This window comes from Colias philodice, chromosome 20 (assembly GCF_061535455.1).
Source record: "Colias philodice isolate Cphi_HAF_F1 chromosome 20, ilColPhil1 Martin Lab GWU primary, whole genome shotgun sequence".
Lineage (NCBI taxonomy): Eukaryota > Metazoa > Arthropoda > Insecta > Lepidoptera > Pieridae > Colias > Colias philodice.
In genome coordinates, this window is record NC_143105.1 from 4,374,342 (window position 1) to 4,392,658 (window position 18,317).

At 32.3% G+C, this 18,317-nt stretch overlaps 2 protein-coding genes across 2 annotated transcripts; both read right to left on the bottom strand.

Annotated features, from left to right (window-relative positions):
• Positions 1–2,110: 2,110 nt before the first annotated feature.
• On the bottom strand, positions 2,111–7,385 carry DhpD (guanine deaminase). Its single transcript, XM_089707743.1, has 8 exons — positions 7,092–7,385; positions 6,754–7,014; positions 6,267–6,485; positions 5,833–5,940; positions 5,479–5,586; positions 3,581–3,746; positions 2,940–3,086; positions 2,111–2,535 (listed from the first exon to the last, which is right to left on the bottom strand). The coding sequence occupies exons 1-8, from the start codon at positions 7,188–7,190 to the stop codon at positions 2,315–2,317; spliced, it is 1,329 nt and encodes a 442-aa protein (XP_089563869.1). The 5' UTR covers positions 7,191–7,385; the 3' UTR covers positions 2,111–2,314.
• A 4,261-nt stretch (positions 7,386–11,646) lies between these two features.
• Positions 11,647–17,336, bottom strand: LOC149479377 (adenylate cyclase type 10-like). Its single transcript, XM_089707812.1, has 4 exons — positions 17,041–17,336; positions 12,196–16,936; positions 11,908–12,069; positions 11,647–11,832 (listed from the first exon to the last, which is right to left on the bottom strand). The coding sequence occupies exons 1-4, from the start codon at positions 17,334–17,336 to the stop codon at positions 11,647–11,649; spliced, it is 5,385 nt and encodes a 1,794-aa protein (XP_089563938.1).
• Positions 17,337–18,317: the final 981 nt, after the last annotated feature.

Sequence of the window (18,317 nt, forward strand, 5' to 3'; positions counted from 1 at the left end):
TAAAATATGTATTAACAAAAGAACATTTCAGCATTTCTCTCTACCTCGTAATTTAATTTCTTTATTCACTCTAAACCAAAACATAGTGGCTTGATTATTAAACATCACAATTATTTATAATAGACTTTTCTGGTCAAGCCACATGAAGACTGATTGTTTACGAACCCTTTCTCTTGAAATTATAATATTTAATCATCTCATCGAGATAAAAAAAGTCAACTACAGACATTTTAGTCTTCAATAATAACTCAAAGTTAAATGTACATGTATATTTTTTACCTTTGCAATGTAGTCAGATGTCTATTAAGCAATAGTACAAATAACATCAAACAGTATCGAATTTAAACTATTTATACTTTAACCAATTGTTAGTTATATACAGTTGGATACTTTTCTGACGTATTATTATAGGTGCTAGTTGATTGTGAAATCTCTTATGAATATTGTAACATGTTTAGAAATGTGAAGTGGTTAGTTGTATGATCGTTTTATATACTTATATTATTCGAAGCCAGTCGACTTAAGAGATTTTAAGATACATTTTTATTCTATATTTTTGGGGTTATAGATAACTCCACTCTTAACATAGCCGACTCTTTCGCTTCTAAATCTTAACGATGTATGTTATCGATTTATTAAAAGTGTAAATATAACTAAATTATAAAATTATTCGCACATAAATGTCATTGGTATGATTTTACTTTAAGACTGTTAAATTTGTTATTACAGTTTTACTGTATTGCTAGAGATATGCTCATTGAAGTCGGCTTATAAATGCAATTTTGTTACTTTTTCTTTATTAGTTAAATATGCACTTACGTGCTTTTATAAAATAAGTTAATGAAATCGGCAGAAGTAGATCTCTAGCAATTTATTATTATGTGAGAGTTGTTTTTATTTGGTTAACGGAAGGCAGCTCAATGTTATTTTATGGAAAAGGTTGTGGCTCATACCTGTCCCTAATCATTCTATGTGCATTTTCTGTAGTATTTTTAATATAGATATATTCAGATATTGAAAGTTGAGGCTATCGCCTATCATAAATTTGATGTTGTATATATGTAAACGTAGTGAAACTATACGATATCTTGGATAGACGTCCAAGCTTGTGTTCATTGGCTAGATATAGATTTAAATAGTTGAATGAACTTATGATTGTAGGTACATACACGGAAAACGCTTGTTTATTTGCTCTTACAGATTCTAATATTATGTAAAGCGGAGACGAAGTATTATATTTTTGAATAAATATTCTATATTTTCACGTGCGTCCTATTTTTTAAATTAGCTTAAATTGAAAGTGTATTTTACGCTAAGTTGAGTTTATAATTTAGATTAGGTTAATGAAATTGATTTTATAAGACTGTTTAGTGTTTGTATTATATTGACACTCGAATATGTTGACGTTATCATTCCACCGATTTGTACCAGTTCTTTGAGTATTATCCGTCATGTAGATGTTAAGATCTCACTTATCTTTGGTAAAATTAGGACATTGTTAAAATTTATCACAATAATAATGTAACTATTCGTGACATTGTTTTATGGAAATGTTTGTTATTTAGGTATCGATTATTGTTTAAACTTTACACTACACGAAGAAGTATTTCTGTTATATTGTATCTGTTTTAAGTATTATTATACGGTTTTTGCTTTGTAAATTACTTTTACATGGACACACTGTATTTGCACATCCTTATAATATTAAAATTTTTAATAATTACACGAAATTATAAGTATGAAGTAATGTGTTTTATTCCATGTCTTACCCATCTCAAAAATCATTTTTCTTTTATTATCTACATTAAGCCTTAAATATGCTACTTCAAATAATAAAAATGATAAGATTGTTGCCAAAGCAACAAACAATATTGGTAAATAAACTATATCACCTTCTATGATCTAAGAAAGATGACTCATGACGAAATCGTATTAAATATCCAAAAAAAAAGAGTACTTAGCTTCAATTTACCTTAGTTCAATTAAAAATAGTTTCTTACTTTTATGTAAAACTAGCTACTACTGAAATAAGTGAAGTTTTTAATTTTCAAATTATCTGATTTGAGGTTTATGAAGGAATTAAAAAGTTTTGCTTTCAATAAAAACATAGTTTTATAATGAAATTAACTTTTTATTCATAGTGGTATATTATAAAAAATACACATGGTACATTTGTAAAAATAAATTGCTCACTGGAATGTATATATTTCGCTAATAAATCTATTCTTTATATGTAATTAATAAATGTTATCACTGGTTAAATGCCATACATCACGGATATAATATAAAGGTACTGCAAAATTATCACAATGAATCACAGTATATCTTTCACTATTTTTCCCTTAACGTAAACTTGTACTATGTTTCTGTCGTCTCCTACATACAGGAATCTTTGTAGGAGGTGCATAATGTGCTCTTCGCTGGTTGCTATGGGATACCCGTAGTCGTCTACTTGGCCTTGGAACACGTCTATGACCAGTGCGTCAAACTCTTTGCCTACAGCAAAGTTACCGATTTTATCGTCGAGGTTTAACGCTGAAATGAAATTGTCATTATTTTGTTTATAAAAAACTAGAGGTCCGCCCCGGCTTCGCCCGTGGTACATATTTCGCAATAAAAGGTAGCCTATGTCCTTTCTCGGGTATCAAAATATCTCCATACCAAATTTCATGCAAATTGGTTCAGTAGTTTAGGCGTGATTGAGTAACAGACAGACAGACAGAGTTACTTTCGCATTTATAATATTAGTATGGATAATATTGTTTTAAAGCCCAAATCATCTATTAAAAAGTACATACTACGTCTTATGACAACCTGCAAGCATCGAAGAACGATATAATAGAATGAATTGAAATTTGCCCAAGTAGCTATCTGCTATTCTATAATAACTTCATCTTTAAAACTATTCATGTGTAATCTGCGTAGTGTATATATCTTACCAATAGCGCCACCTAGTGTTGCCAGGAAAAAGCCTTCTTTCCAATCAAGGGCACTACCGCCATTTCCCTGCATATCGAGATGAGTGGACACATCCATAGCGCGCCTTAATGCATCCAATATACTTGCGCTATCACCACCCGACACATCTAGAAACATTTTTATTATTATTCGAGGGTAGAAATGAAAATATACTACCCTCTGGAAGATACGTCACCTAGATATAACTAAAAAATCTAAACACGATTAAAAATATCGAGGATAGGATTGAAGCATTAAGGAATTTAAAATTAAGGGTCTTTGTGTACCTTGTAAATATAGCATAGTCCTTGGCATGTCTTATATGCCGTTAGGGTATATAGAAGTGGTATTAAACCTCCACAATAAACACGAAAGGGACAAAGTGCACATTGAAGCTTATAAATATCAATTTGTTATTAATTATACACATCATAAAAATATGCAATTACAAAGATAAGAAGTGCAAATAAATATAGGGACAAGGAAAGATTACAAAGGCAATCGTCCTAGTATGCCATTCGTAATTGCATGTGCCGATAACATGTTTTGCAATAAAAAGCCTTAATGCATTTAAAATTGCACTCTTGAATCCGAAAGTTAAGCAAAATATACATAAATATACCAGTGCCAAGTCCAACATTGACATTGTTATTTAAAAGTTGTCTAACGGGACACAAGCCGGATCTCAGTCTTGTGTTAGAAGCAGGACAGTGTGCGACGGATACCCCCTTTTTAGCAAACAACCTCTGCTCCTCTTGTGAAAGGAATACTGCATGCGCCATTATACACTGGAAATTGTAATAACTAAGAATTATTTACAGTAATAAATATACATTTGATATAAGAATGTGTGTTTTATTTGCCTTTTCCCGTATCCATTGTCAAAAATACTGGGGCGCCTTTTATTGGTTTTAAATGTATGATTTGATAAAACTAACGATATATTCAGTTAATAACAAAATCAGGCCTCTACTTTGTAAAGGTACGCATTAAAAAATGGTGCTTTTGAGGTGACATCGCATCGTAACAATCAAACACAAAAAAATACTATATAATGTGTTATGTTATATTAGTTCGAGTTTACTTGAATTTTAATCTCAAATTTAGGAACTAAAATTTGAAAAGGAATGAGATACAGTTTATGATGCATATGGTCCGGGAGCCAGCAGCAGATTTTATGACCAAGTTCCTCTCAAGCGGTAATTAGTAAAATGCATCAAAGTATAGTATTATGAAGCCTCGTGAACGTCAGCTGGAGCTCGGTTGGGGGGAAGAGCGGTTGTAGCCTCCCGTATCAGCTGACGGTTTTTCCACCAAGATACAGCCAGCTGACATATATATTTATCCACAGTTACATATAAGCTATCATCAGGTAAATTTTTGTTTGAGAGGAAATAACGGAAAATAAATTTTTCTTTAAATTTAACTTTCATGTTCGAGACACCAGCTGACGTATAATACACCATGTTGTAACCAGCTGACTATTTTTTTTCGTTGAGATATTAGGTTAGCTACAATTTGACAAATTTTTAGCTGAGAGGAAATGAATGAATGAATGTATTTTTTTTCCTATGTGCGTGTGAGGCTACAACCGCTCACCCCCCCAACCGAGCGCCAGCTGACGTTCACGAGGCTTTATAATACTATACTCTCATGCGTCTGACGAATTATCTCTTGAGAGGAAATAGTTAACCAAATTTGCACCTGGCTCCCTAACCAATAGATAAGATGCACAAATTAAGATTACACTTTTGACACTTACCATGAACCGTCAATATGACATTTCCCCCATATACACCACTTACATGAATTATGATGATACGAGCCTTAAGATTTTTAGTAGTCATCACAACAAACTTCTTTGAAGCAAGTTTTGATTTAAATGAATTAAGAAAACGTTAAAAGACTTTTCTTTAAGTTTGTTGTCTCTGTTTGAAATAGGTATTATGAAAATGTTACCAAGTGTTATGGGATATTAATTTTATTTGCAAGATGAATAGTGTCACATAGATGCGTTTTATTAAATTACCTTAGTATCTGGAAATTACTTTTATAGATCAAAAAACACGTTTGAAGTTGAAATATCCCTCAATAGAGGCGTAAAACCGATGGAGGATTTTTTTTTCTGTTTAGTTTAAGTGTTAGGGCTCTTATAACTGGGTTGTTGCCATCAAATTCAGATGAAATTAACGCAATAAGTTATTAAATATTGTGCAAAACATTTTGAGCCTAGTTTGAGTGGAGATGGAGATGACGAAGCAACTTAATTCATGATCTTTAGACCTGTATGAAAAGTCATTACGATGTAATTTAAAATGTAATTTTGAGACCTTGAGTGTAAATTTATCTCATATTGTTTCTATTTATATATCGTGCCTTGCTCATAAAGCTATTACTAAAGGTTGACTAAGATTGCGTATATAAACTTAAGTTTCAATGCAAATGGTTTTATAATAAATTATTAGTGAGTATTAATGAAGATAATGCCCTTGATTATTGTATAGAATGCAGTTTCCTTACCTTGTTTGTCAATATTCCGCACTTATCATAAATATCAGAGTAGTTAGCACAACCAGGAAATTGAGTTAATACAAACTCTATTTCCTTCGTATTTTCCGAGACGTGGCTCTAAAAATTAAATTATATTTAGTATTTTCTTTTGTTGATTTAACGCGAACATTATTCATTAAAAAAATGCTTTCTAGCGAATTTTAAATGCGATTTATTCTGCCCTTGACTACACTCGCTGTAAAGTGTTCGAAACATATGAATAAATCGGATTAAAAATCCGTTAGTCAAATGAAAAATAATGACGGTAATATCTGTATTATAAAAGTCATATCTAGTAAAATAATATTCATAATATAAACACACCTGTATCCTACAATCATATTTTTGGGCGATATCTGTTAGACCACACAGTAATTTGTCATCACAGCTTACAGCGAACCTTGGTGTCACTATGGGTTGTACTAAATCTGTCTGCAACAATATGTAGAAAGAAACTAGGTAGTTCGTTTTCTTCATATTATGTACTACAATTCCAACTCTAATGAAAAACAAAATTATATTTTATATTAACAGTACATGTCCATGATGTATCATGTAAGTACATATATAAATTGAAATAAAAATACAATATTTCTGTGGTAGCACTTCTCCTATTAAAATGGATGGACTAATTTTTCTAAAATATCAGGAAATGATTCCAATTTGATCCAATAAACTGTAGTTATATGTTTTTAAAAAGGTCTCTAGTTAACCAACTATTCATATCAACTTAATAAATAGACAAAATACAAACTTACTTTATAATCCAAGACCTTTTTAATAAATTCCTCTGTCTGTTTCAACTCTGTAGCTGTATCATTGTAGTAACCAGCATCATTTTGCACATTCATACTGACTTTCCCCACTAATGCCCTCTGTTTGTGTTTTATGGCACTCTTGACTAATTCTAAACTACCCTCCTTGTGCAGAGAACCGAAGTAACATGCAGTTGTTGTGCCGTTTATCAGTAATCTTTGCTGTAAATATTCATTTATTTTAATAGAAAAGCAGATTCTGTTTCAATAAAAATTAATATGTTAATTGTTAAAATATTCATTCCTTCAATTAGGCTGTAGACTTATTAGCTATAAAAAGTGTTATAATGAGGGTTTCAAAACCTCTTTTATTGGATATAAAAAGATTGAGAACTACTCCAGCATTTTATTATTTATTTAATATTATATGTTAAAATACCTAATTCTCTTAAATAAACAAATATTCTAATAAGAAAACAATGCTACTCACCACTACATTATCATACACCCTAGCTGCAAAATCTATATCTTTGTACTTGGATTCTAACGGAAATGTATATTTGTCCAACCACTCCAGCAGGGGTCTGTCCAGCCCCAGGCCTATATTGGGGAACTGTGGTGCATGTGTGTGGCAATCTATGAAACCAGGCATCAAAAACTGATTGCCTCCTAAATGCTTTATCCTAAACCCACTGAATTGACCTTTCCTTTCAAAATTTTCAAACTCTTCTCTTGTACCTAGTTTGGTTATCTAAAAATTTAAAAATAAACATGTTTACTGATAATAATTACAAAAAATATACACAATAAAAGAAAAATAATACTAACCACTCCGTCTTCAACACATAAGTAACCGGCAAATGCATTAAGATCTTTCAATGAATTGGAGTATGTTATAAAACCAACAAAAACAATTTTGGGAGACATTTTTAGTAAAATAAAAACCTTAAAGTTCACTTGCTATAAATACGACAAGACGAGGTTACAAGTAAGAATACAATGAGGGAAAGGATGAAATGAATACATTGATAAAGATGATTTCAGTTACCGTGAGCATTTGCGATAACTTTTTGATAACAACACGAGTTCTGTCAATACAACATGGTTACAAAATACTATAGTCTCGGAGCAATTATCAAGCCTGGAGAAGTAACAATTAATTGAACAATAAAGCACTAGTTTGGCCTTTTTGGCTTATGGCAAAATGTCATGCGAAAAAAGAGGACAGATATATGTCAGTTCGACAGTTTGAAATGACATGTAGCCATTGAAATTTGTTTTAGTGACCAGTCTGGTCACTAACGCATGGTGATTTTAATTATTGTTTTTGAAGTGAAAAACGTGTTTTCTAGTTTCTTATGTTATTTTCTGAAAAGATAATTTACTAAAGATTACATGCCTTGTGTTGTTCACGGCTGTAAAAGCCGTAGTACTGGGAAATCGGATGAAGATTGGAATTTGTCTTTTCACAGGTTAGTGTTTTGATCAATTTTTTTGTTAATTGTATTATAAATAAGTTAATTTACGTTATTTTCATAATCATCTATGTTTTATCTAACCGTAATCATTGAAATGAAATCATAATCAGCTTAGTTTTTAGAAAAAATGCAAAATATAACTTCCATAGTGTTGTGCAATTATCGATACTTGAGTAGGTACGAAGTACTTCATTGATAATGACTGCTTTAGGTTAGGAGAAAAAAAAGGTATTAAAGTATGGATTTTATTGTTATATTTTGCAGATTTCTGGCTTGAGAAAAATTAAAAGATGTTTGGGTTAAAGCAAAGGGAAAATTGGAAGCCTTCAAAACATTCTCGGCCTTGTTCAAATCATTTCGAATCAGACGGGAAGAAACGTAAAGTGCTTTGCAGAGATGCTGTGCCACAAGTTTAAGGTGGCATCTATTTTAAATAATAAATATTGTAATTTGTTAATTAAGTATCGAAATAAAATGTTGTAAAAAAAATTTTAAATTTTATTTGTTTTATTTGAAGCAATTTATTTTAAACTTTTACCAATTTTTTCCTGTGGGAATGAGTTATTTTCCCGCGGTAAATTGTAGCCTATATGTTATTCTGATGTTTAATCTATAATATATAATATGTATGATTGTAAAGTTCCATAAAAACTCATTCAGTAGTTTTTACGTGAAAGAATATCAAATGTCCATTCTTATATATTTTTGTTTTTATAATATTAGTAGGATAATATGTATAATTGTAAAGTTCCATAAAAACTCATTCAGTAGTTTTTACGTGAAAGAATATCAAATGTCCATTCTTATATATTATTTTGCTTTTATAATATTAGTAGGATACGATTATTGATTTGTAAAAAGATCAACCAGGTGGAAGTCAGATTCGCGCACGAAGGGTTCCGTATAATTCTATGAATGAATCTATGAAAACAGGAAAAAAATACGTACCTTTTTACGAAACCATAAAAAACAACCTAAACCGAAATACCTAATAATATTTTTATATAAATACCACTACCATACAATGCAATACGCATCGTAAATGAATAATTCCAAATTAAACGAATCTTAAAATTTGGAATTACCTATCCATAATTCAAAATTAAAAGAATCTTAAATTATCTTCAAGCAATTTTATAACTTAATTTTTTTATTTATCGATATTTTAGTATTCGATAAAGTGGCAAGCACTACCTTTTAAGAACAAAAAGTGGCTACATGTGGATTTGAATGCCAAGCCGATAACAGTGTGTTGTCTCTTTCTTTCGCATTAATTAGGGTATTGAATAAAAGAGAGCCACTATATAAGAAACGTTCAATTAATTGTTACTTCTCCAGGCTTGTTAATTGCTCCGAGCTATAGTCTGTCCACTATAATAGCGGCAGTACACATTGGGCCAAGGCGTTGGGCCAACGTGTTGGGAAAAAATGAAGGATATCAAGATTCCTGTTCACACATTGGCGTACTGATCATTCTGCATTGGCGCTTCAAGGATGGACGTAGTCCTTAGAAGTTCTTGCAGCCGCGGCAATTTATTTATACAGTGCGTATCATTATTACGTACATGTGCATCAATAATAATGAATGTACTCTGCCGTCTGCGATGATACCATTTTCCAATCTCTATTGTCCTTTTTTTTATATCTGTATAAATAAAACATTATTATGTTTAGATTTTTTCAAATGTTTAAAATGTGTGCATTTTACATTTAATTTAATTTTAACTACCTATAAAACGAAACTTTAAAGATTAGATTTTAGATAATATTATTATATCAAATGATAATATTATTTATGTAATAAAGCACAATTTGATCAAAATCATGCTCATTGTATATTGTTATTTAATAATTTTTAAGAACAAGTAACTTTTTAATACTATTTTACTCATTTTATAAATATATTCATTTTTTTATCGCATTGTATGAAAGTGAGATAAGAAAAACATCTAGAATAATATAATAAATAGAAAATAGAACATCTAATTTATTGAGTCATATGGTTTTATTTTTGTGTAGTTCATGCCGTGGATTCCAAATTATTCCTTCATGTCGATACAATTCTACGAATTGTAAAACCTCGGCGCCGCCATCGCTATCGGAACATGGTTAAACGTAAATTTCATCGACGCGCAACGATACTGTCTCCGCTAACGAGTAGCAACAAACTGAACAAGACACCAACGTGTGAACGCTGTTTGTGGAGCGCGCCAAGATCCTTTGATGTGTGCACAAAAAACCGACAACATTCGGTTGGCCTGCCAATATTGGCGCCAACTAGGCTAATGAAGCCAACATACCGCCAAGTAGCTCTCTACACGTTGGCCCAACCCGTTGGCCCAACACGTTGGGCCCATGTGTACTGCCACCATTAGAATTGCTTTTTGACAGCTCGACGGGTGATACCAGAAGTGATGTTCAAAAGATTATCGATTGTGATACCATTTCAATTATAAATTCAAAATATTATCATAAATCGAATCAGGTACGTAAATAATAATTACAACGTAAACGTACTAATAAGATATGTAATAATATGACCACATATCTATGCATTGTATGTTAAAACTAGACTAACCTAATATTTTATTATTTATTGGTTTCTATTTTACAATTTGGTTGTCTTTACGGTTAAATTATATAACATAATAGAAGAGTTTTTCTGTATCGGATATATTTTACAGAGTATTTCTATCGATTATTATAATTTATCGACCCATCATTGAATAATTCTGTGTAGACATCACTAAGTGGGCGGGACCTGTCCATGAAGTACGATAATTATTTGTATGACATTTTAACATAGACAATACAATCCTACATAGGCGTGAAGCTGTCAAAAAGCAAATAATATAATGGACAGAGTATAATAAATAACATGTTACAAAAAACGTCAACAAAACAAACTTCTGTCATGTGTCACAGTGTGTGATGTGTCACGGTCATTTTGTGTTCAGTTGACATTAATTGTCAAATGTCTCTTTGTCCATATAAAAATGTAAATCTGTTATGATACGAGTCTATTCAAATCTGTGATTTAAATTTTGAAAAAAAAAAAAAATACGTGAGGCACTCGGGGACTGCCGCGGTAAAGCTATTGCATGCTATGCCTTCAAGCCACACCTCCGTGCCCGTCGGAGTGGGGAGCGTGAGGTTTTTTCGTTACGGAATTTCTGGATTCGGTCCCCGCGCTCAAGGCCCGCGATAGAAGCTATGCAATAGCTTAAAATAGAACTGCATTTAACAATTCTCAAAAATTCTCTTGCCAGGACCACATTGGTCATGACCGGATAAAATTGTTATTATATGCTTCAAATCAATACAAAATAATAATATTAAAGTTTCTTGTAAAAATAATTGCTCTTAGTATAGTAATAAATATATCATGGAATCCAAGATGTACCTCATTACTTATTTTATGTACATATGAATTTATTTTTGAAGTGAAAACTTCTTTAGCGGCGTTGAGCACTTTGTAATGGGTAAGTATAAAATCTTAAACTCGCGTCAGGACACGTGACCTGATCGAAAAAGCGTACGGATACCATTCCAAAATATCAAACATGCTCAACGTTAATAATCAAGTTTTCACTTCTGTCGGCACTCCCGGAGTGCAACCCGTCTTTTTTTATTTATCATCAACGACATGTACTTATACATGAAGAAAGTACCTAATTTGAAAAAAAAAAATTAACTAATTAATAATTTAAGTACTATACTGACTACTGAGGTATATTCGACCTCAGTCAATTACTTAAAACTTAAAAACGTACTCTAAACTTAGAAAAAAAATCGTATTTAGTTACTTGAGTTTTTTTTAATTAAAATAAATAACATTCTAAATCTCGTGTGAATCCGCTGCTGGATGCTACGTGATTAATAAGATTGTTAATAAAAATCTATTCTTATCTTGTATTATTTATTTTGTACATGAGTTGATGCCAAGATGTGCGCGCGTGCTCGGCTCCTATTTTCCATTCCAAAAAGGTTCCATTTTTTGCACTTTGTATCCAAAACTGAGAATTGGCAAATGCAGCTCGAACTAAGGATTCTTCTAACCGGTTCTTGATTTTACGGGCTTCGTCCAAAGCCTAAAAATTATCTAGTAAGTATTAATAAATGAACAGAAACTTACATAATTTTAATGAGAATGCGTTTGGTTGTACCTGAAGAAATGTATTAGTTGCGGTATTACGACCAGATAAACTTAAAGAATTAGCTTTTAGCAGTAACCATCTAGGCCATATAGATTTAAGCACTTTAGAGTCACGTTCTAGGCGCATAAGCTCCTTGTCGGCTAGTGATCGTAGTTCCATTAGGTCCACCACCTATATACGACATGCTATACTTTTAAAAATAAATTAATAGATAAAACAATTATTCAATTGAAAAAAAACAGGAAAAAGTATACATTTATTATAACATATTAATAATTATAATTAATAAAGTAATACCTTTTTTAAGTCATCAACTTTTCTTGCTAAACTTTCTAGCATTCCTTCGGCTAATCTCAAAGCGCTAATTAGGGTCTTCAATGAACCATCATCACTATCATTACCACACCAATTCAGTGCTTCACTTTCGAAACGTTTAGCCTTACGTTCGATATCTGCGCGAAGCCAATATGTCCATATTCCAACTACTAAACGCCTTCTGCTATCGCCAGCAAATTTTCCTGTCGATATTGCGTATTCAGCGAATCGGCTTATTTCTTGAGGAGATTCCAATTGAAATCCACAGTCAAGGATCATATCAATAGAAAGTGCATAATACCAAGTTTCACAGTCAAGAGAGTTGTAAGTTTGACTTAATTCTAACAAAAGCTTCATAACATCTACCGCTTCTTCAATTCGGCTGCGACTTAATAGCATGTAAAATAAGTCAGGTATGATGTCTATTGATACTTTGTCTGCGTGGAGAAATCGGCTTACAACTAATGCTCTAAATCCCGAGCGAATGGAAGCAGTAAGCTTAGCTCGTGCACTGCGGGCACGAAACGATGCCATAAATAGTTTTCCGATGGCATATAGTTCTTCAGCTTGAATAGGCTCATCCAAGTTCTTCAGTGCATTTATAGCTCCACGTTCTATATTTTCAGTAAGTTCTGGTTTTCCATGATCAATTTCAATTTGGATAGCGTTTGAGAAAACGTCACATAGGTCAACAATATTACATTCTACCCTTTGTGCTAAATAAAGTGCGCGAAAAGCTGCTACTCTTGCCGTTTTTATATCATCTAATGTAGAGTAAAGTATGGTAGCAATATTTAAACAGAATATAGAATCAGACTTCATGGAAGAATCTTGCAAACGATATTTGTGACCCCTCAATTTAATAAAATTATTCACAATTTTTAAATCCATATAGTCTGATATTTTAGTTAGATTAATGCGGTAAATTTTAACCGCTTTTTCAATGTGGATTTTAGCTGCCATTAGTTTGTTACACATTAAGTAAGCAGCAGCTTTTAAAGAGTAAATTTTACCCAAAAATAGTTTTCTGTCAAATTCAGCAATATTATCAATTGATTTATTAGAACATAATTGTTCAGCTTCTTCTAGTTTTGGAATAGCATTCTCGCAGTTATTTGACTGAACATTTAATCTACTAAACTTAATGAGAAATTCTAATAGTTTGCATGTCAGACCAGCTTCGGTAGCATGATGTATGAGTTGTTCAAAAATAATTATGTTAAGTTCGGTACATGTGCATCTATCAAAATTTGTACGAGATGCACCTTTTTCAATTTTAATATTAAAGGATTTTCTGTCATTGTTATTTTCATCTGAATTGTCTTCATCATCAACTATACCCAGATTTTCCCAATCGGTTTTATTATTGGCTTCTGCAACGGCTCGAAACATGTCGAACACAGTGTAACTCTTTATACTTTCAATACTGATATCTCTAAAAATGAGTTTTGACATTGTGACTCGTTTTGATGATCTACGTTTAGAGCTGTTGTTGTTTGACTTTTGGTTAGTTTTCAAAATAGATGTAAACTGTGAACCACTTGCTTCTACTTCAATTTTACTTGAATCACGTTTTGATAATATTTCACTCTTTGCTAACATAGTTTCTGCTGTTTTAATTGTTTTAGATGAAATCTCAGATGTAGCTCTTCTGACAGCATGGGATGTAGAAATTCTCTCTAAATTTTGGGCAATTTCTTCTAATTCATCTTCGTTTTCAGATTCATTTTGTTCGTTTTCATCCTCTAAAATCCTAGATGTCCGATGCTTTTCACTATATGGAATATTTGGATGAAAACTCATAGAGGACTGAATAATCATGACTGTGCCACCACAATCCGGACACTTTTGTTTATGGTTTTCTAAATATGTGACTATACGGGAATGAAACTCTTTTTTCTGATTAAGTGGCAATAGATCATAACAGGTTTTTCGGGAATTTCTGTTTCTAAATTTCATTACTTTACAAAAAGCATATTTTGGAAGGTCCTCATTTAGTTCTGGGTCAAAGTCGAAGGAACATTCGCAAGTCAAATGAGTCGTCGGCAAAGAATAATCCGATACCACTGTTGTACTTGAAGCCATTTTGCGATTGTTATATTTATTCCTAACATTTGCACATGAAAAGATTCGCATAGCAAAAAGTCTCTTAATAGCTTTTGCAGTAGTTAGTGGATTATTTTCATACATTATATTTTCTAATAGATCCCTAGATAGCACATTGCCTATGACAGATGCAATTTTTAGGAGTAATTGTTGATATGGTGTTAAGGAATCTATTTGAATCATTATTAATACATCCATGTTTTGTACATTTAAATCAGTCTTTAATTCTTCTTTGATTGTTACCACGCATATTTTAATATCTTCTGTTGAATTATCTTGTATTAACTGGTCCAATAAAGGTTGATCAGATTCATTTAAGGCGATTGGGTGTAATAGTGAAGATTCAGGAAATTGTAAGTCTTCATCTTTCCATTCATCCAGTTTGTCGTCGGTCACATTCTTCAGCTCTAAGGCACCACTCGAAAACAAATGGACAATAAAACTTTCGATCAAACCAGGCATTCCGTTACATTTTATCCTCAGAGCATTGCATAGATCGTTTGGCACGGCATCAACATCTAGTATTTGACAAGCAAGTGGTGCAATCCAAGTTGAACCTAGTGGACCTAGAACTAACTTTCTTATATTGTTACTTATAAACACACTGTAAAGCCAACTGTGAACAGTACTAAATTTTTCTCGAGTGACTGTAAATACAAGAAATATTTTCATGACGCCAAACATAACTGATAAAAAATCCCATGATAATGGATCTAAATTTTGTAGATCATCTAAAAAGACAACACAAGTTTCGGGAATAGACATCAAAAGTTGTCTAAATACTATTTTGGCTTTATCTATCTGATCCTTTTCATTACATGTGTTAAATCTTTCATGATAAGCGAATCTTACTTTGATAATATTATTTAAATAACAAAGATCGTCAGAGTAAAATTTTAAAAGTTTTACAATTTTTTCCTCCTTTTCAAAACCCTTTAAAGGTTGTTGTACTTCTAGGAGTTGATCAATGATTTGGCTTATAGCTAGATATTGAGTTGCGGCGTGAATAGAGGTCAATGTGACATAACAAACTTTGAGCTGTTTACTGCGAGCACTGCGAGCCATCCAATCTAAAAGTCTAGTTTTACCTAGTCGAGATTCACCTATAAGTAGTAAAGCATCAAAATCACGGAACGGTAAATTGCTATCTTTAATCCAGTTATTGAAGTAATCCATTTCATCCGCTCGATTTAATAAAGGTGGAATCATAGGAATGTCATACAATTCCTTTACACGAATTTCTTCTGTGTACTCATATATCTTTCCAGGTCTTACGATACCTTTCAGTTCGGTCGGAGGCTGTAGTGTAAAACCGTTGCTAGACATTTTGCTTTTTACGAAGGTAGCTTCATCACACGTAATTTTATTGCGGAAGCCGCACATAAATCTGGCGGCTTTATTAACAACGGCTCCGATTACTGTGAATTCTCTACGAAGAGGATGTCCAACAACGCCACAATATACTTGTCCTGTTGTTACCCCTATAGACACTTCCAGAACACCGTCCAGTGCCGACAGAGATTTTTTAATGCTATAAGCGCACTTTAAAGCTGCTTGTGCTTCAGATTCATGTTTAAAGCCTCGTAAACCAAATATAACTAAAATCATTACATCTTTATCAAACAGAATTATCTTATTTACACATCCCATAGATTTATAAACAATTTCACAAGTTATTTGATAAGAATTGTTAACTATCGTTATAAGCTGGGGGAGAGGACATTCTCGCGGCTTGAGAGTAATAAATAGAATAGAAACTTGTCGCATTTCCGTGAGATACTCTAAAGGCTGATGCGCATCTATTTGAGTTAGTATAGGCCTTATCATAAATTTTCTTATTTCAGAACCTATATCCTTTTCTTCAGCGAGTAATATTGTTTTCCGCAAACTTAAGATATCATTTCGTTTAGATATGTCAGAAGAACTTAATTCATTAGGTGCAGTATACAGAAAATCTGGAAGACTCTCAATAGAAATAAAAGGTTTCTTAATTTGTCGTATCATAGGGCCAAAGCCCAGAAACGGTTTTGTGACGTCTTTTTCATGGGGATCGTACAATATTGACTTTATTGTAACATGACCATCGTCATCAATGGTGTGATCGTAATTTCTCGAGTAACAATGTCCCCACGCTGTTGGAGTGAGTTTTACTTCACCAGAGGCGCACACGCTCTCAGCAGCTTTCGCTTCTAGTACAGGTAATCCAATTATAACATAATTCATGTCTATACCACTTCCTATAGGAGCAAAAATGAGATTTCCTGCTGAAATAGCTAGCTTAACCTTTAAATTTACTTTAACATCAGTTTCATAGGAACCAAAAGAGTGCTGTATTATAAGAGCACAAGCTATAGCGGTATGAATCGTATGATTTATAAAAGTTCTTTTATCCGTTTTCCAAAGTGCTAAAAATGCATCTCCAGCAAATTTAATAACATCACCTCCGTGGCTATATATAATTTCTATGAGGGAACCTAGGTAGGTATTTAGGGTGACTGTTAATCTATATGTACCCCCTTTACCATAATTGTTATATTTTTCTGATAAAGCTGTATAGCCAGACACGTCAGCCATTAATAAGACTCCAACGAAACGGTTTGCATCAGATGTATCAAATCTAAAACGAATCAGATATTAATTTTTGACTTATTAGATAAAGAGTAATTAGATTTGCAGCAACAACATAAAAGAAGCCAAGATTATTGTTCAAAATTAACTCACTTATTCATAAGAAGGATTTCATCTGGCACTAGTGTAGACAGTATCAAAGTTTGTTTTTTATTGAGTTTCACTTCGATATCTTGATCCGATTTGTCTGCGCACACGCTCTTACGGACGAAAAATTCTTCAACCCAATCCTTGAGTTCACCTGCTTTCGGTACATCGTCATCTGAGTCTTCTTCTTGATCTTGGTCTTTACGAGATATTCTTTTACCGAAGCTTCGCCATTTATCACTATTTAGTACAAAATTTAAAGAGTTTCGTCGAGAACGTGTGCGCGGTCTTCGGAAATTCATTATGCGATTTTTATTTACATTATAATTTGACTTTTTATGCTAACATTATTATTTATAACGTTAGAATTTATCTAATCTCTGGGGTCATGATTAGTGTCACTATAAAATCCGAGTTTAAGAACTTATTTAACTTAAATCTTATAGATTAAAACTATTATTTATATTGTTATATTATGAATGACATTTTCTTAATGGGTCTTCTTATTATTGACAGAGAAACAAAGTTATCAAAAATTTGAGGAAAAAGGTCTTTCTTTAGTTGATAATTAAATATGTACCTATGTGGTAAACATATATCGAAAAACGTAGCTAAATTATTAGAATATTTTTTATGAAATATTCATCATCATCATATCATAAATCCATACTTAATATTATAAATGCGAAAGTAACTCTGTCTGTCTGTCTGTTACTTAATCACGCCTAAACTACTGAACCAATTTTTATGAAATTTGGTATGGAGATATTTTGATACCCGAGAAAGGACATAGGCTACTTTTTGTCCCGGGAAAATGACGCAATCCCGGAAATCCCACGGGAACGGGAACTATGCGGGTTTTTCGTAGACTGCGCGGGTGAAGCCGCGGGCGGAAACCTAGTATGAAATAATCGATTTTGTTTTACATCAAGTCTATTAGCGATAACGTAATAAGCCAACGAGTGTGATAAGATGTTCCCATTGATAAGCTGATAAAAGTCCTCGAAGCGACACGTCACATTAAATAAATTTAATTTGCAATTTTCAAGGTAGATGCTAAACAATCATATTATGACGATGTCGTGGCGCTATATTCAGGTTTTAAAATCAACGTAAATAGGACTTAGGTACCTTAGAGTATATATTAACAAGGAACCTGTAAATATAGTATAATAACTGCAACGTATGATTTTTAATTGAATTTTCAGATATTAAAATAAGACCTCACCAATTTTCAAATATTTGTGTAAAACTACCTGAAACACCTTCAAATTTGTTTTCAT

Excerpts from the sequence above, each read along its gene's own strand:
- DhpD (XM_089707743.1), bottom strand. The coding sequence starts at position 7,190 with ATGTCTCCCAAAATTGTTTTTGTTGGTTTTATAACATACTCCAATTCA. Across the intron at positions 7,015-7,091 it reads TATGTGTTGAAGACGGAGTG|ATAACCAAACTAGGTACAAG; the intron begins GTTAGTATTATT and ends TTAAATTTTTAG. Across the intron at positions 2,536-2,939 it reads AACACTAGGTGGCGCTATTG|CGTTAAACCTCGACGATAAA; the intron begins GTAAGATATATA and ends ATTTCATTTCAG.
- LOC149479377 (XM_089707812.1), bottom strand. The coding sequence starts at position 17,336 with ATGAATTTCCGAAGACCGCGCACACGTTCTCGACGAAACTCTTTAAAT. Across the intron at positions 16,937-17,040 it reads GAAATCCTTCTTATGAATAA|ATTTGATACATCTGATGCAA; the intron begins GTGAGTTAATTT and ends GATTCGTTTTAG. Across the intron at positions 11,833-11,907 it reads CAACTAATACATTTCTTCAG|GCTTTGGACGAAGCCCGTAA; the intron begins GTACAACCAAAC and ends GATAATTTTTAG.